Source organism: Sus scrofa, chromosome 6 (assembly GCF_054392235.1).
Source record: "Sus scrofa isolate SSC_HxYL_T2T_F1_AM1 chromosome 6, Sscrofa_HxYL_maternal_Yorkshire_Landrace_v2.0, whole genome shotgun sequence".
NCBI lineage: Eukaryota > Metazoa > Chordata > Mammalia > Artiodactyla > Suidae > Sus > Sus scrofa.
Window position 1 is genome coordinate 74,608,792 of NC_139388.1, and position 17,491 is coordinate 74,626,282.

Sequence of the window (17,491 nt, forward strand, 5' to 3'; positions counted from 1 at the left end):
GGGGCCAACGCGGTTTGTTTGAGGCTTTCTTAAGAAGCCGAGAGTGGGATGTGTCCGGCAGCAGAGGGGAGCTGAGGGGTGGCCGGCTCTGCTGGCTGTCTCGCGGGGAGTCTGGGCGAGGGTAAGGAAGCTTGGCCTGGCTGGGCCCATCCTGCAGATAAGCAAACTGAGGCTTTTCAGCGGCGGGCCCTGACCTGCCTGGCTTCTTTCCTAGGACTGCCCCATCGCCTGGGCCAACCTCATGCTGTTTGACTACAAGGACCAGCTCAAGACAGGCGAGCGCTGCCTCTATATGTGGCCCTCGGTCCCAGGTCAGCCCAGGCCCCGGGGGTGGGGATGGGGTGAGTGGGGGGTTGGGGTCCCAGACATGGATGGTACCATTCCCCTTGCAACTCCATCTGTCCCTGTGTCCAGATGAGAAAGGAGAGCTACTGAACCCCGCGGGGACCGTGCGGAGTAACCCCAACACTGAGAGCGCGGCTGCCCTGGTCATCTTTCTGCCCGAGGTGGCCCCGCACCCTGTGTACTACCCTTCCCTGGACAAGGTCAGTGAGGGACCCCTTGACCTTCCCAAATGTCCAGGACCCACCCTGCCCAGAAACCTTGAAGCTAAAGGCTGACATTCCTGATCCTGCCTCGGGGGGCCCCCCAGGTCCTGGTCCCTGCACCCTGTGAGCTGCCTGGGGCTGGGCACATCTGGGAGCTTCCTTGACCTTGGAGTTGGGCACACCTGGGGGCTGGGCACACCTGGGGGCTTCCTTTACCCTGGAGTCCTCATGTGCCCTAGAGCAGTGCTTCTCAACCAGGGGCCACGTTGCCCCTCAGGGGACTTCGGGCAGTGTCCAAAGACATTTTCCTTTGTCACGTCTACTGGGAGAAGTGCTCCTGGCATCGGGGTGGAGGCCAGGTGTGCTGCTAAATGCCCTGCAGTGTGAGGGACCGTCCCCACCACTGAGAGTCACTGGCCCACAAGGCCAGCCATGCCAGGGTGTTCACACCCGCCCTGGGGGCCCCGCCAGGCTGGCCCAGGTCCCCAGGGGCACCTCTGAGAGCAGGGCTGCTGTTGCAGATCCTGGAGCTGGGGCGGCACGGAGAGCACGGGCGCTTCACGGAGGAGGAGGTGAGCTGGGGGCCGTGGGCAGCCGTGCGGTGGGGACCCGGCTGCAGCCCTCACCCCCGCCTGCGCCCTCCAGCAACTGCAGCTGCGGGAGATCCTGGAGCGGCGGGGGTCCGGGGAGCTGTACGAGCACGAGAAGGACCTGGTGTGGAAGATGCGGCACGAGGTCCAGGAGCACTTCCCCGAGGCACTGGCCCGGCTGCTGCTGGTCACCAAGTGGAACAGGCACGAGGACGTGGCCCAGGTGGGTGACAAGGGTGGGCCCAGGGAGGGGCAGAGCCCGGAGCCAGACGGCAGTGACATCCCCTGCCCCCTGCCCTGACCACCTGCTCCCCCAGATGCTCTATCTGCTGTGCTCCTGGCCCGAGCTGCCCGTCCTGAGTGCCCTGGAGCTGCTGGACTTCAGCTTCCCTGACCGCCACGTGGGCTCCTTCGCCATCAAGTCCCTGCGGAAACTGACGTGAGTCCCTGGGCCTGGCTCATCCTCAGAGGGCAGCTTTGGCCTGACGGCCTGGGACCAGGGTGCTGGGTGGGGGGCTCGGCCTTTCCTGGGGGCCTGCTCAGGTGAGGCGCCACCTCACCCCCCGCTCCTGCCCTGCCCTCCCCACCCCTGGCCAGTGACAGAGCCCCCCGCCCCACCAGCCGTGAAGCTCCCACCCAGCCGGCCTTCCTTCTTTGCAGGGACGACGAGCTTTTCCAATACCTGCTGCAGCTGGTGCAGGTGCTCAAGTACGAGTCCTACCTCGACTGCGAGCTGACCAAATTCCTGCTGGACCGGGCCCTGGCCAATCGCAAGATCGGCCACTTCCTCTTCTGGCACCTCCGGTAGCTGGATTCACCTGGAAGGCCTGGGGGAGGAGGGCCCTCTTGCCAGCTGGCCTCCGGGGTGTCCCTGGGCCCAGCAGGGCCGGGAGGGGCTATGTGGCCTCCCAGGCGAGGCTCAGCCCCCTCTCCCTCCCTCCAGCTCCGAGATGCACGTGCCGTCGGTGGCCCTGCGCTTCGGCCTCATCATGGAGGCCTACTGCAGGGGCAGCACCCACCACATGAAGGTGCTGATGAAGCAGGTGAGGCGCAGGGCCCCGCTTCCGGGCCGGGCAGAACCCCCAGGGGCTGGCCTGAGGCTCGGAGCCTGCCTCTCCCGGCCTGCCCACACTGCCCTCTCATCCTCCCCGCCAGGGGGAAGCGCTGAGCAAGCTGAAGGCCCTGAATGACGTCGTCAAGGTGAGCTCCCAGAAGACCACGAAGCCCCAGACCAAGGAGCTGATGCACCTGTGCATGCGCCAGGAGACCTACTTGGAGGCCCTCTCCCACCTGCAGTCCCCGCTTGACCCCAGCATCCTGCTGGCTGAAGTCTGGTGAGCCCCCGGGGCCCCCCCGCCAGGGCTCCCCGCCCCCCGGGCCTTGCGGAGGCCCTGCCCCTAACGGCTGTGTGCCCGGCAGCGTGGAGCAGTGCACGTTCATGGACTCCAAGATGAAGCCGCTGTGGGTCATGTACAGCAACGAGGAGGCAGGCAGTGACGGCAGCGTGGGCATCATCTTTAAGAACGGGGACGGTGAGCCAGCCGGGCCCCAGGGAGGGCCCCAGGGAGGGGCCACTCGGGCCTTGGCTTCCCTTCCCCCCATCATGCTGTATGGCCCTCGGGGGGGGGGTGGGTGCTGGGGACGGCCGCTCCTGGAGGGTGAGCTGACGAAAGGCAGAGTCTTGGGACGCAGGGGCATGGGCGTGGCTGGGGTTGGAGGACCCACTGGAAACGCGTCCTTTCCCCCCACTGGGCTGGCCGCACAGACCTCCGGCAGGACATGCTGACCTTGCAGATGATCCAGCTCATGGATGTTCTGTGGAAGCAGGAGGGGCTGGACCTGAGGTGAGAGGCCCTCCTGTCCTCCATCTGTGCCTGCGCCATGCCTAGGACCCGGTCCCTTTGGGGGGACCCTCTGTCGAAGCTGACATTTCCACCTCAGCTGGAAAAAACACTGGCCATTCTAAGAAGAGCAGTGACCAGTTTAAAGCTCGGGGTCAGGGAGGTGAGAGCGGCAGAATGAAGGTGGCAAAGGCCAATCCTGGCCCTCTGAGCCAGTCTCACGCCATTGTCTCCTTCGCTCCAAGCATCCCTGGCTTCCTGCTCCCCATCGTCTTCCAAACCAGCTAGATTGTTCTCTCTGAGCAAACAGAAGCTCAGCCAAGGCGCGGAGGTTTCCTCTCTGCATCTTGGATGCTGGTGCGACCTGTCCAAGGGGCCTTCCGTGGGGCCCTCGGAGTCAAGGGCTCTGTCTCCCCAGCCCCTGTCTCCTCTTTTTCAGTGACTTGAGTAGCATCTCCAGTGGCTTTTTGGGGTTCTGCTTCTCGGGGTCAGGCGGCCCCAGAGACAGCCCTTGACCGCTGTGCCCGCCCGCCCCTCCTCCCCCCTGGCTAGGATGACTCCCTACGGCTGCCTCTCCACCGGGGACCGCACAGGCCTCATCGAGGTGGTGCTCCACTCGGACACCATTGCCAACATCCAGCTGAACAAGAGCAACATGGCGGCCACGGCGGCCTTCAACAAGGATGCTCTGCTCAACTGGCTCAAGTCCAAGAACCCCGGGTAGGTGGCGGGCCCGAGGGATGGACGCCCTCGCCTTCCCAAGAGCTACCGTCTGGGAGCCGAAAGCAAGGAGCGGGCCTGTGACAGTCTCCGTGGCTTCCTGGCTCAGCCGAGGACCATCCTACAGGCACTGCTGAGGGGTGGTCGGGTCTCTGTCCCCCCTCGTGTCAGTTAGTTAGTTAGTAACACCCACCCTGAACTTTGGGGCCTACGTCACAAATCTGCTGCTTGAGTTGGCTCGGCTGAGATTCTCCTGCTGGAACAGGAGCAGCTGCCCTCCTCGGGTCGCTTGGCTGGGCCTGGAGGGCTGCTGCTCCTGCCCACAGCCTCCATTCTGGCCTCAGCTTCCCTCCATGGCGGTAGGGAAGGCTCGGGAGCTGCAAGGCGTCTTAAGGTCCGGGCTCTGGAAGGAGCCCAGCACCACTTCCTCCAATGTTCTGTTGCTCCTAGCAGGTCACAAGGCCGGGTTCAAGGGGAGGGGCCGTCAGGACCCCAGCCCTTGGTAGAAGGAGCTGCAAAACGGTGTGGTTGTGGTTTCTGTCCCGCCCTCCAGGGAGGCCCTGGATCGAGCCATCGAGGAGTTCACCCTGTCCTGCGCTGGCTACTGCGTGGCCACGTACGTGCTGGGCATCGGGGATCGGCACAGCGACAACATCATGATCCGCGAGAACGGGCAGGTAGGGCAGAGCAGGGGCTGCCACGAGGGCGGTGCTGGCCCTCCCGCACTGCACGCAGATGCAGCGCTCGGAGCCCTGCCGGTGTCCTCTCCCTCCCCAGCGCCCCCCTTTCCGACTCCTCTTCAGTCCGCTCTTCCCTCCCCTTAGCTGTTCCACATTGATTTCGGCCACTTCCTGGGAAATTTCAAAACCAAGTTTGGAATCAACCGTGAGCGAGTCCCGTTCATCCTTACCTATGACTTTGTCCACGTGATCCAGCAGGGGAAGACGAATAATAGTGAGAAATTTGAAAGGTGATGGTGCCCCAGGCTCCCGGATGCTGCCTGGTCAGGGGGGAGCCCAGGCTGGGTGCAGGGACGGGCCTCAGCTCGCAGTACACCCTGGAGGGGGGCAGAGTGGGGGGCCAGTTAGCGAGGCCGGGGCTCTGGGCACAGGGCTATTTCCAGGGCAGAGGGCAGGCTGGCCGGCGGGTCCCTGTGGGAGCAGCTGGGAGGACCCAGACCCTCCCGCTGCCTCCGCCACAGGTTCCGGGGCTACTGTGAACGAGCCTACGCCATCCTGCGGCGCCACGGGCTGCTCTTCCTCCACCTCTTCGCCCTGATGCGGGCAGCAGGCCTGCCTGAGCTCAGCTGCTCCAAAGACATCCAGTACCTCAAGGTAAATGCCAGGGCGGGGCCCATTAGGAGACCAGGTGGCCCCAGATGTCCCTCGTGACTCGCACGTCCTCACACCGGCCTGGGACCTGGGTTGGGGGGGTTCAAGCCCCGGTTCTGCAGTGGATGGGCCCCACCCCGCCTTACCCCCCCCTACCGCAGGCCGTGGGTGTTTCCAGTTGTACAAGAGGCCAGATTCAATTAGGGCTCCCTCCAAGGTTAAATAATGTTTATCCCCGGAGTTCCCGTCTGGGCTCAGGGGTTAACGAACCCAACTAGTATCCATGAGGACGCAGGTTCGATCCCTGGCCTCGCTCAGTGGGTTAAGGATCTGGCACTGCCATGAACTACAGTGTAGGTTGCAGGTGTGGCTCAGATCCTGTGTTGCTGTGGCTGTGGTGTAGGCCGGCAGCTGCAGCTCTGATTCAACCCCTAGCCCGGAAACCTCCGTAAGCCGCCGGTGTGGCCCTAGAAAGACAGAAAGGAAACATTTTTCCTTCCTGCATCTTTTCAGTTTGTGAGACTCCGGGCAGGGAGTGAGGGTGGAGGCCGCAGCCCCTGCCGGGTGTCCTCTTTGGAGCCCAGGTCCTGGGATGAAACTGCTCCCCACTTACCCCTCCTGCCAGCTCCAAAGGAGAAGGCCAGGCTGCCCGTCCACCACGGGGCCAAGACCTCTTGGCACGAGCTGGCATCTTATTTTGAGGATGGGTCAGGGGCCTGCCTTGGTTGAGGAGCAGAAGGACGAGCTCTTCCCAGGGGAGCTGCCGCATGGCCACCTGTCTCCCTCCGTGCGGTTCTGCGAGGACGGAGCTTGAGCTGCCCAGAGGGCGGAGGTGCAGGGGGGCAGGAGGGGTCCCGGTGGAGCCCCTCAGTGTGGACGCCCACTGCTTTGATTTTGCCTCAGGACTCTCTGGCCTTGGGGAAAACGGAGGAGGAGGCGCTAAAGCACTTCCGGGTGAAGTTTAACGAAGCCCTCCGGGAGAGCTGGAAAACCAAAGTGAACTGGCTGGCCCACAACGTGTCCAAAGATAACAGGCAGTAGCAGCCCCTCCAAGCCCTGGGTCCGGAGACATGCAAGCCACCTGTCTTGGGAGCCAGGCACCCTCAGCCACCCTCTGGGGTCTAAAAGCCTGAACCGCATCCTTGGAAAAGAACCTACACAATCGCCTTTTGTTTACACTGGTTATTTATTTATGACTTGAAACGTTTCAGGAACCCAACAGCCATAAACGGAAACGCGCCCTTCGCGCAGGGCAGGGGCACTGTTCCCCGTCGGAGCCCTGGGCACTTTGAAGCTGCATCTTGCCGAGGATTTGTAACCTCAAGTCTTCCAGCTGGTGGATCTGGAGCCAGCAAGGACTGTTCTCCCATGGAGGAGTTTCCCCGGGCTCCCGCTGGACCACAGAGGTCTTGGGGCCTGGCAGCTACCTGGTGCCTCTGCCCAGACAGGGCGCCCACGCGTCTTCGCCCCTCCACCTCTGGGCCCTCCGTTGACTGAGTTCTCGCCACTCCTGGAGGATGCCCAGGTACCCTCTAGATTCAGGGATGCTTGCTTTCCACTTGTAAAGGGACTCTTGGGTACGGGAATTCTCTCATCTCTGCTGTAAAGCGATTTTGTTATAGCGGGTAAGAAAAAAAATTGCCGAACTACTTATTCAACCTCTATGGCTAAGGAGAACAGCTCCAGCCCCCGTCAAGTGCAGGGCACCCTGGTCCTTGAGACACGTGAAAAAGATCTGAACTTGACTGAGCTCATCCTGGTCGCGGATCAAGATGCAGACAGGTGCAAGTAATTTGTGCAATTATGAGTAACCTCCTCTGAAGGTGGGTTTAGAGGTGGTGCAGGACCCACTCTCTCCCACTTACCTTTGAGAACCTGCCCCAAGGACCCAGGTACCAGAAGCGTGAGGGTTGGGGGGTGAGGTGGCGTCTTCTCCTCTGCCAGTAACTAGCTTGCAGTGGTTCAGGCTCAGCCTTAGGTGCATCTGAACTTGAGAAATGCAACTTCCCGGGCCTCCCCCAGCCTTCTGAAGCCAACTCTGGAGATGAGGCCAAGGATCTGGGCTTGCAGAAGCCCCCAGGTGAGCTTACCACATTAGCAGCCGACTCAGGCTCCCCCGAGCTACACTGTTTACCTCTCAAGGCCTTGCGGGGCTCAGCAGATCCAGAGGTAGCTGCTGTCTTGAGCCCAGGTGCATGGCCTGCAGAAAAGCCCAGGAGCCAACTGTTTTTGGGTAAGGGGCATGGCCCAGAGCAATCCGTGCCATCCTGAGCCCCACGGGCCACCCCGGTTCCCAATCAACTGCTCCATTCATCAGGCCCACCTCACCTGTTTGGAAATAGGAAAAGCCGAGGGTATGTCTGTTATTTATTTAAATAAGCCTGTGCTTCTCGGAATGGGCAGCACGCTGCATACACACAGCAATTCCTGGTTTGTGCGCACAGCCTGTGTGCCTGGCGAGAAGAATGTTTTCTATTTTTTTTTTTTTTAAATCATTGCTGTTTCTGTATGTGAAAGGCCAGTTCAACATAACTGACATAGGTTGAGACTGGCAGGCTGAAAAACCTTGAAAGAGAAGGCAAAACAGATTAAAAGAAATAAAAGCCTTTGTATGTTATGTTCTTGGCTCTAAAAGAAACAAGGGGGTAAGAGGACAGGGTTAAAATGAAAGCAAGGAGTTCCAAGGTGGCACAGCAGAAATGAATCTGACGAGCATCCATGAGGATGCAGGTTCGATCCCTGGCCTCGCTCAGTGGGTTAAGGATCCGGGTTGCTGTGAGCTGTGGTATAGGTCGCAGATGCGGCTCGGATCTGGCATTACTGTGGCTGTGGTGTAGGCCGGCAGCTGTGGCTCCGATTCTACCCCTAGCCTGGGACCCTCCATGTGCCATGAGTGTGGCCCTAAAAAGACAAAAAATAAAATAAAAACAAGAGGGAGTTCCTTGGTGGCTTAGGGGGTTAAGGATTTGGCATCGTCACCAGAATTTCACTCCTGGCCTGGGAACTTCCTTGTGCCATGGGTGGGACCAGACAAAGAAAACAAGGCAAAAAACAACCCACTCTCTCACTGGAGTTAGAACCAGACTTTATTGTAGTGTATACACTTTCTGACCTATCATCAATATACACATCTGAAAAGTGACACCGCGGCGGCTATAGACGGGCCCGCCTCCACAGAGCGTCTACCCATTGTCTAAACAGAGCAGCTACAGCGACAGCACATGGGGGGATGGCCACACAGGACGCAGGACAGCTGGCAGTGTCCTCGAAACTAGCAGTTATGATCACAGAACAGTGTTCAAAATTATCTCCCCCCGTTTTAGAAATTAAAGTTTTACATGTTACTGAAAACCCGAGGGCTTTAGGGGTTTTAGCTTCCCTTGCCCTACCCCACCTGCTGGGCGTGGGCTTGACCCCAGGACTCTGCGGAGGACGGGGAGTCGAGCACTGCCTTGGGGCCATGGGGTGTCGTTTCAGCAAATCTGCAGATCCCTCAGGCCTGCTGGCGTCTCCAAACCAAGCGCTCAGAGGGTCTGCACCGACCGTGAGATTGCCGTGTGCTCCCACGGCAAGGAGGTGGACAGGGGCTCGGGGTGAAGCCCCAGGCTGCGCCCGAGTCCAGGTTCCTGCACAAGGAGCTGCCAGTCCTCGGAGAAGCGAGCAACGAGGCCGGGGACCCCAGCTCCCCCTCTCCCCTCCCGCCAAGGCAGGAATGGGCAGAATCCCAAAGAAAAGACTGGCCATCTCCAGCCTCCCAAGAGGGTCCCTGATCTGGTCCCGTCCTGCCAGGCAGCACACCGATGTGCACACCCCCGCTAGCCCGGCCACATGCCAAGGCCCGACGCCGAGACCAGGAGGTCACTGGGCTGTGAGAAGGACGCACCCCTTCCTCACCTCCGCGGGGGACGGAGAGGGCAGGGGCCTTGGTCCCTCCCAGGCTCAGTGTCGCCCCTTCACTTTGCATCCAGCCCTGGATTACACTAGCACAGAAGACACGAGGAGTCCCAATTTATTTACAAAATATTAAAAAGTCAGTTCATCTACATATGAACCCCCATTCTGCCATTTTATACATGCACTAGTTTGGAAAAAATAAAAACTTTTTCTTTAAAAAAAAAAAGGGAAAAAAAGGATTAGCAGGTGGGAGTGAGCAATTCTAAACCTTTGTCAAGGAGTCCAGGCACCGCGCATCTCCGGCGGCGAGACAGGGAGTGTCAGCTCCTCACATAACTTAAGAGACCTGGGGGTGGCGGCAGCGGCGGCGGTGGGAGCAGGGGGGCCTACAGTCCTACACACCAAGCGGGGGCAGAGGCGGGGGGCGGGTCGGCAGACCGACTGGCCAGAATGACTTTGTACACCGTGGACCCTCGGGGCGAGCGCAGAGATGACAGTGGAGTCTCTTGAAGCAGGAAAGTGGGGGGACGGAGGGGCGGCCGGCTCAGTAGCTGAGGGTGGAGTCGTCCCACTCCAGCTGCTGCTGCCTGCTGGCCGTCTGCTGGTCGCCGTGCTCCCCCTCCTCCTCCTCGCTGCTCTCCGACTCGGCGCTGGTGATGTCATCCTCCTCGTCCCCGTCCTCGCTCTCCTCTTCCTCCTCCTCCTCCTCCTCCTCGCTGCTGTGCTGGTCCTCGTAAGTCTGGCGAAGAAATGCCCCGGGGCCGGTGACTCCAGCCCCTGCCCCGGCTCACCACCCAGCAGCGTCTGCTGGCCTCACTGAGGGCGAACCGGGTCCCCGGGGTTCTCAGGGTCCCCACATAGTCAGCGGACGGGCCACGCAATGCACAGGAGCGTGAAGGGGGCCTGCACCTACCTCCATGGGGTTCACGGTGATGGTCAAGGCGGAGTCGTCCCAGTCCATCTCGTTCTCCTTCCCGCTGTCCTGGTCCCGCATGGTTCTCTGGTGGGCCGCCCGGATCCGGAACACCCCCAGGATGATCATGAAGACCAGGAAGCTGACACACACGACGATGACCACTGTGGCGGTGCTGGGGACGACTGCGGGGAGGAGGGGATGGGACAGCTGGGACGGCGAGCCCTGACCCGGGGCTCCCAGTGGGCCCCCGACGGCCTCCGCCCCCAGGGAACAGGCAGACACGCAGGGAAAGGCTCAGCCCAGGTGCGAATGTGGGTTCGGGCCCTCCCTGCCCTGTGGCCGGGGGTCAGGAACGCTGCCCTCTGCCGGCGCCTCGGTTGCCTTGTGGGTGATGTGGAGGGAGAGCCAGGTTGGCCGGAGCGGGGGGTGGGCATCCACCGTCGCCTGCAGGGACGGCAGAGGTCATGGGGCTTCTCCCCACAGTCCTACCTGCGAACGGGTGGGGATTGGCCAGGTTGTGACCCGAGAGATCAATGAAGGAGCGGTGCTCGGGGTGGACGAACTGCGGCTGCGCGGCCATGTGGCTGGCATGGTCCACGGGGTTGGCCGTGTGGATCACGTTCACCTGGGCAGAGACAGAGGGCAGCCTGCGTGGGTCCGGGAGGTGGCAATGCACCTGAGATGCTGACAGGGCGAGCACCCCCGCAGTGGGTTTGCTCGTGGGCGGGAAAAGGTCGGGAGAAGCCAAGGAGACTGTGGTGACAACCCTCCTGCTGTCCGCAAGACGCCCCGCTGTCCTCAGAGCTCAGTTTTATTGTACCTCATCAAATAACTCAGCCGCATCAGATGGGAGGAGAAAAGCCAGCACCACTGCTGGCCCGTCACCACCACGGGTCCCTTGGAAAGACCCAGACACAGACCATTTCACCTTTTCTCCACAGCGCAGCCACATGAAAGAGGGTGCAGCTTGGCCTCTATTTGCTTTCCAATCGGCCACCCTTTGCTTCAAACCAAACACTCAAGGATGCTTCGGCCCTGAGTTCAGCGCCCTGCTGCTACGGGGTCACAGTGGAGCGTTCAATTGCCGAGCAGAACCCTGGGGCCACGTCTCCCGACACAGAAGCTCTGGGTGGCAGGAAAGGTTTCAGAGCAGGACGAGTGCCCTCTGGCCATTATGGCCTGAGTCACCGTGACCAGGCTCAGGGGCCAGCCGCCCCTCGCCCCGGGCCCAGGATTGGTTTACAGCAGGGCCAGCCATCTACGAAGAACCCCTGGTTCCCTGGGTGCCGCTCTTTTGAAAGAAGCGTCAAATCTCAAGAAGTGACCTTGCCCTGCCCCACCCCCCGGGGCACTGCCTGCCACGTGCTCTTGCCCGCCTCCCTCTAAAGGCCCCTCTTAGGCTGAGGCAGGTGGTAAAAGGGGGGCACTGCCCTGTAGCCTCAGCCCACCCAGGCAGAACCTGTCACCCCAAACCCCTGCAGGTCTGACCTGGAGCAGCCCCTCGGCTAGAAAAGGCAACCCTCCCCAGGATGAACCCAAACGGCAGCCACCACGAATGCTCGAAAACTTGGTGTCTGCCAGCCTCAGGGCCGTCGGGGAGGCCCGGCCCCGTGCTGCTGGCCCTGTGCAGCCGAGCCCCGCACTCACCTCCACCTGGAATTCGTTGCTGACATAGCGGCCATTCAGCTCAGAGCAGACGAGCTTGAACTTGCGGTCCAGCAAAGACCTGGTGTGCCAGTTCCGATAGCGCAGGAGGTGCAAGACCTCCTCGTAGCTGGCCATCGTGTCGACGCCTGCGCAGGAGGGAAGACGCCGTGGCTGCGGCCTGGAGCACTGGCTGCCGGCCGAGGGAGGCTGCAGGCCGGCCCAGAGCCACCAGCCACACGCCGGAACCACCCCTCTTCTGAGGACAGGACCCCTTCCTGTCTGGTCTGAGAGAGCGGGCGGGCAGCCAACACACGCCCCTTCCCACCTGCTCCAGGGTCTCTGCAGGCTCTGCGATGGCAGGAGACACGCAGAGCCTGGGCTTTCACCCTCCAGGTCTGGCCGCTTGGCCGCTCACCTGTGAAGACCACGCCCAGGTCAGAGCTGCTCACTTCGATGCCCTTCTGCTGCAGGCGGGCCGTGTCCACCTCCAGGGTCTCCTGCTCGCGGTTCAGCTCCTCTCCCTCCACCGTGACCTCGCAGGTGTCCAGGTCGTGCACGATCTCCTCAGACACCAGTGACTCTTGAACTGCAAAAAGGCCCAAACGGGAAATAGCTGAGACTGCGGAGCCCAGGGAGACAGGTTACAGCCGCCGGCCCGCCTGCTCGGCCTCAACTCAGAGCCCCTTCAGGGACCACAGACAGAGGTGCGGGACCGTCGCCTTCCAGAAGCAGGGGTGCTTTAAGCGTCTAGGAGGAGGGCCGCTGGGAAGGCCTGGGAATGGGGGAGGGGGCGCCTGTCCTGCTGTGGCCACGCAGCCAGCAGGAGCACCCCGACAGCATCGTCTGCCCGGGTCTCCACCCACAAGATCATCCTAGACGCTGCCGTCAAGCGGAAAAAGAGGAAAGGACCCTCCAGGTGGGTTTCCAAAGATGCCAACGCAGGTCCACAGGTCAGAGTCCAGAAGCAGACCCAAGAACAGCGTTCAGCAATCAAGTCTCCAACACCACAGAGGAAAGGGGCCAGGGGGTCAGCGGCGGCAGAGGGTTTCGGGTGCCCAGTTTCACGCCCAGGCAAAGGCGGCCATCCCAGGGAGAGGGGCTGGTACCTGTGGGGTCCTCGTCCCCTTCCCCTTCGGGCTCCACTTCTCGCGTGATGGTGCTGATGATCCGAAGCTCCGGGAAAAGGAAAACGCCCTCCGAGCTTTCAAATTCAGAAGCTGCTCGAGCAAAGTGGTGGATGCCACTCAGGCTGATCTTGGGCTCCTCCGGCTGCAAGACCATCACGTAGCCATCCAGCGGGGGGATGGAGATGCAGGTGGCCTCGCTGAAACACCTGCCAACCAGGAAGGGAGGGGAGGGGTCCGGGCTTTAGGAGGCAGCTGCGCAGGCCACGCAGGCGAAGGTGCATAAAGGTGGAGTTGGGGGGGGGGGGCTCCACGACTGCCTGTGGGCAGGTGTCGGCAGGCTCCCCAGACGTCATTAATAAGCACCACTCAGGCTTTCTGGTAGGAAGTGATGGGTGACCTTGCTTTACAGAAGGAAGGCTGGGCTGTCTTAAAAACCTAAACACACACGTTTTCTTCCCCGGGATCACGAAGCAAAGTCAGGTTTACTGTTAAGCATCGGTACGTACGTGACTGTGGTGGTGATTTTGAGCCTGCGGATCCCAGGGGTGGGGAACTGTCGCGAATTCAGGTAGGCAATGTGCTGCATGGCCTTATCCAAGTCCCCGACGTCCTCTCCCTCCAAGGTCAACACTGACTGGCTGGGGGTGGCATGGATCTGAAATGGTGCCAAAGAGGAAGAGAGGAGAGGAAGAAGGTTCTCATGGCAAGAAGCTCAAAACCACAAACCCTCTGGCAGAGAGGATTAGCTTGGGATTGACTGGAACTGGCAACTTGGAGAAGAAGAGCACATATAATTCGAGCGACGGTGACCCTATCATCCGAGGGCGAACACCTAAGGTGCAAACACGTCTGTGATAGAGTAGGAAATACCTCATTTAGTCTTTGTTCCTGGTTTCTGGCACACAGCTCCTAAGACCCTTGGGATTTTCTGAGTCACAGGAGCATCTGTTGTTATTCCCCCCAAGCTCCTTTCAGTTTACCGCAAGGAGGTGGCCCTTGGTGAGGCCCTCGATACGTTCTGGATGGGGGTTGGTTGCCGGAGGAACCAACCACGTGGTTAGACTGGCCCTTCGGCCCCATGCCCTGAACTCTGCGGCGGGGAAAGAGGCTGGAGATGGAGACACTGGTCAGTATCTACACGATGGACTGCAGGACACACCCAGCTGCCCGGAGCAGGTGCATGGGGAGGGGTGTGGGAGCCCCGTGCACCCTCCCGCACCCCTTGCTCAGGGCACCTCTTCTGCTTGCTTGTTCCTGAGCTGTATCCTTTACAATAAACCAGGAATAGCAAGTGAAGTGTTTTCTGGGGTTTTCAGAGCAGTTTTAACAAAAGACTGAACCTGAAAAGAGGGTGGGATCGTGGGCACCCTTGACTTTCAGCCATGCTGGATGGAAGTGTGAGTATGGGGGGCTCAAGAGTTGCAGCTGGCAGCTGAGGGGCAGGTGTCTGGTGGGCAGTAGGATCTGGTGTCCCGTCAGTGTCAGGACTGAACGGGACTGCAGGACGCTCCAGGAGTTGCCGTACAGAGAGCTGGAGAATGGGTGCAGGAAAAAACTCCACCTGTGGTGTTGGAGGAGCTGGGAGTGAAAAGAGCTCAGGACCCATCACAGACCAGCCCTGTGCCAACAGCCATTGCTCTTGTGGTCAAGGAGTCGTGGGTGCCGGGCAGGTGAGTGCTCAGCAGGCAGGTTAGAGGCTGTTACCTTGATGCCTCTGCCGCTGTCTTCGGGGAGGTGCAGCTCCAGCCCCTCTTTGCAGGTATACAGACAGTCAATCACCTTCTTATCCGCCAACTTCCCGGAACGGATTGTCAGGCCAGCCAGATTACCTCGGAAAAACTGGGTCATGTGCAGATCGCCACCTTCAGAACAGGGTTGGGGGGAGGGAAGAGAAGTCATGAGCGCAGCCCAGGGTGGCGCTCACCGTCACTTTTCAATGCAGTGTTACCGGTGGGGCAGCTTGATGGGTGGACATGCGGGTTAGTTCCTACCAGATCCTGTTAGGCTTGCGATCGACATGAAAGCACAATGAGGAAATTAAATGGTTTATGGTCATGCACGTGGCCTAGAGAAGAGAGGAGCTGGGGGTCCCTCGCCCAAAGCCCAGAAGCTAAGAGGCCCCATGAGTGTCCCTGGTAAGGGTGGCCTCTGCTGCACCTGCCACTATGATGCACAAGTGACATTATACCGGTGCCAGCCTCCTCAACCGCTGCCTTGACAGTCAGCTAGGTCAGGCGCTGGGCTGCTTTTCCTAACTTGGGGCTGCATACAAACCCGGGGCGAGCACACACACAGGACCAGAGAGGCAAAGGGATGCTTCAAGCCCCACCCTGCACTTAGGAACCTCAGGTCACGGCCGCCCATATGGCTATTTTGTGAAGACCCAGCATGCCTGTCTCCACCGCTGCGGAGAAATGGGAAGTGAAGACGTAAGAAAAACCCAGAAAGGGGCCCTTGACAGACGGTAACGAAGAGCCAAGACCAGGTGGAACTAAAGGCTGTCTGTACACGGAAGGAGGAGAAGCCTAGCAGCACGTCCAGTCCTGATAAGGACGGAGGACAGTAACCCACCGCTGGGGATCGAGACGGCTGAGAAACACGATTCAACATGTATCGTCAGTCAGGACAGGCGATCCAGACACGAATCTTTTCCTGTCTCGTGGTTCAGACACATGAGAAGCAGGAGGTGGCCTCCCAAACCTGCCATGAGATGTCAGGGGGGGCGCCTCAGGCAGTGGGATGGGGTAAAACTTGATGTGGATAAAAAGATTTCCATTAGTGCACTGCGTTAACGCATCAGACGCTCACACTTCGACTGGGGTCAGAATGGGCAGAAAAGGGAAATCCCACGATGCAATGGGGGCAGCATAAGGCAAAGCAGCAGCTCAAAAAGTCTGGGACCAAAATGCAATGTGGGCATCTCATGCGAAATGTGCAATGAATTGATGTCTCGTTTTTAAATGAAACACAATAGTGAACCGTAGGCAAAAAAGTCCAGGAACCTGCAGAGGCCATAGGCTCAGGCTCAGTTTCATTGTCATTTTCAACTCCTGAATATTCTGTAGAAAAGCAAGACAGACAATAGAAAAGGACCAAGAGGTTATTAGGCTCTTCAAACTGGACCTTGAAAATTAGTTTTGAAAAGCTACCAAACACAAACACAAAGAGAAAAGGTCCCCTCTCGTCCCTCCTGGGGACAATACTCGACCTGGATAGAGCCTGGACTTGGTCACCCTTTCCCCGAAGAGATACTGACCACACCCAGGCTTCTTTCCCTCCTTTTATTCCACCTTCCAGAGGCCTTCTTGCCAAAGCACAGGTTGGATTTATTCATTTATTTGTCTTTTTTTTAGGGCTGCACCCAAGGCATATGGAGATTCCCAGGCTAGGGGTCGAATCGGAGCTGTAGCTGCCGGCCTACACCACAGCCACAGCAACTCGGGATCTGAGCCGCATCTGCAATCTACACCACAGTTCATGGCAACACTGGATCCTTTAATCCACTGTGCAAGGCCAGGCCTTAAACCTATATCCTCATGGATGCTAGTTGGGTTTGTCACTGCTAAGCCACAACAGGAACTCCATCAGGTTGGATTTAAAATAAGACGAGGGAGCTCCCGTTGTAGCTGAGGAGTAACGAACCCAACTAGTATCCATGAAGGTGCGGGTTTGATCCCTGGCCTTGCTCAATGAGTTAAGGATCCAGCGTTGCTGTGGCTGTGGTGTGGCTCTGATTGGACCCCTAGCCTGGGCACTTCCCTTTGCCGCAGGGGCATCCCTAAAAAGCAATGATAATAATAATTAAATATAATAATAAAACAAGATGAGTAAAAGCTGGCACTGAATGTACTGATCTCCTCAGGCTGTGCTGTCAAGCAGGACAATTCGAGGTGGCGGCCGACGTCCCCGGCATAAGCTTCACCCACCCTGGGCCACGGCAAGGGGAAGAACTTATACCAATGAAACGGGACCCATGTGGGAGCATCCAGAGCCTGGGATGGAGTGAACAGGTGTGTCTCTTTTGAAGGTTCAAAACGAGTTCACATCGGTCTAGACTTTGACCTCTAAGTGACAGAGGAAAGAAGGCATTTTTAACCACTTTTTCTGAACACGAAGGGAGAGTCCGGGGTTGAGGAACTCACCCAGAGAAACCTACTCAATCGGTGACGGGCCTGGGGACACGAAGCCTCACAGGGGCTGCGGCTCCCAACCCCGTGTCCTGGGCAGAGGCACGGCCCAGCGATGGGTTATAGACTCTCTACTTTCCAGCCCCGCGCGCGGCACAGGCCTCTCCACTGTGTGCTGCAGCCTCGTGGGGACGTGCTGGGGATGAGGCCAGGCGGGCGCAGGTGAGCCCAGAGCCCGCGGCACCTACGTCCCTCCCACACACAGAACTGGCGCTGTAGCTGTTGCCCTGAGTGGGGCCTACGGCCCAGGCTGCAGGGAGAAGCAAGACCTTCCTCCTCTTTAACTAAAATTTCTATAAACTTGTGTTTGGCTTGGAAGTGCAGACATATTTTTCTGGCTAAGGATCCTGAGAGGCAGAGGTAGGAAGAGGAGATGAGAGGGGGTGAAAGGAGCTGCCACTTGCCAGCAGAGACACTGTGACCTGAACGGAGGAGGGGGGGCAGGATGGAACATGGGGATTTATGCGACCCCATGCAGCCAAATTCCCAGAACCCCAAACAACAGTTACCTTCACCCTTGTATTCTTATTCTTACTTTTAAAATCATTATTTAAATTAGGAAGCTAATTTGAACTGAAATTTTACTTTTTTGGGGCTGGGCTGGGGTTTGTGCCCATGGCATGTGGAAGTTCCCGGGCCATGGATCAAACCTGAGCCACAGCAGCGACCTGAGCTGCTGCAGTGACAGCA

At 59.3% G+C, this 17,491-nt stretch overlaps 2 protein-coding genes across 21 annotated transcripts in view; one reads left to right on the top strand and one right to left on the bottom strand.

Moving 5' to 3' along the window:
- Nucleotides 1-7,636, top strand: part of PIK3CD (phosphatidylinositol-4,5-bisphosphate 3-kinase catalytic subunit delta) — a 72,724-nt gene extending 65,088 nt beyond the window's left edge. For 12 of the 20 annotated variants that reach the window (XM_005664977.4, XM_005664978.4, XM_084962694.1 and 9 more), the window contains 15 exons: nucleotides 215-311; nucleotides 415-545; nucleotides 1,070-1,120; nucleotides 1,194-1,361; nucleotides 1,456-1,577; nucleotides 1,799-1,942; nucleotides 2,082-2,181; nucleotides 2,294-2,472; nucleotides 2,558-2,670; nucleotides 2,904-2,982; nucleotides 3,532-3,699; nucleotides 4,253-4,376; nucleotides 4,524-4,669; nucleotides 4,901-5,033; nucleotides 5,934-7,636. In XM_005664977.4, the coding sequence (XP_005665034.1) occupies nucleotides 215-311; nucleotides 415-545; nucleotides 1,070-1,120; nucleotides 1,194-1,361; nucleotides 1,456-1,577; nucleotides 1,799-1,942; nucleotides 2,082-2,181; nucleotides 2,294-2,472; nucleotides 2,558-2,670; nucleotides 2,904-2,982; nucleotides 3,532-3,699; nucleotides 4,253-4,376; nucleotides 4,524-4,669; nucleotides 4,901-5,033; nucleotides 5,934-6,071 (1,893 nt within the window). In that variant the 3' untranslated portion in view covers nucleotides 6,072-7,636. Of the gene's footprint in view, nucleotides 1-214; nucleotides 312-414; nucleotides 546-1,069; nucleotides 1,121-1,193; nucleotides 1,362-1,455; nucleotides 1,578-1,798; nucleotides 1,943-2,081; nucleotides 2,182-2,293; nucleotides 2,473-2,557; nucleotides 2,671-2,903; nucleotides 2,983-3,531; nucleotides 3,955-4,004; nucleotides 4,377-4,523; nucleotides 4,670-4,900; nucleotides 5,034-5,933 lie in introns of all 20 variants that reach the window. The other 8 variants (XM_021095292.2, XM_084962699.1, XM_013998954.3 and 5 more) reach the window with 2 other exon arrangements.
- A 462-nt stretch (nucleotides 7,637-8,098) lies between these two features.
- Nucleotides 8,099-17,491, bottom strand: part of CLSTN1 (calsyntenin 1) — a 77,598-nt gene continuing 68,205 nt past the window's right edge. Inside the window, exons 11-19 of the mRNA XM_021095293.2 lie at nucleotides 15,617-15,673; nucleotides 14,319-14,476; nucleotides 13,121-13,269; nucleotides 12,594-12,820; nucleotides 11,903-12,073; nucleotides 11,488-11,633; nucleotides 10,330-10,465; nucleotides 9,838-10,022; nucleotides 8,099-9,663 (exon numbers count right to left, since the gene is read on the bottom strand). Coding sequence (XP_020950952.2) covers nucleotides 9,469-9,663; nucleotides 9,838-10,022; nucleotides 10,330-10,465; nucleotides 11,488-11,633; nucleotides 11,903-12,073; nucleotides 12,594-12,820; nucleotides 13,121-13,269; nucleotides 14,319-14,476; nucleotides 15,617-15,673 — 1,424 coding nt within the window. The 3' untranslated portion in view covers nucleotides 8,099-9,468. The remainder of the gene's footprint in view (nucleotides 9,664-9,837; nucleotides 10,023-10,329; nucleotides 10,466-11,487; nucleotides 11,634-11,902; nucleotides 12,074-12,593; nucleotides 12,821-13,120; nucleotides 13,270-14,318; nucleotides 14,477-15,616; nucleotides 15,674-17,491) is intronic.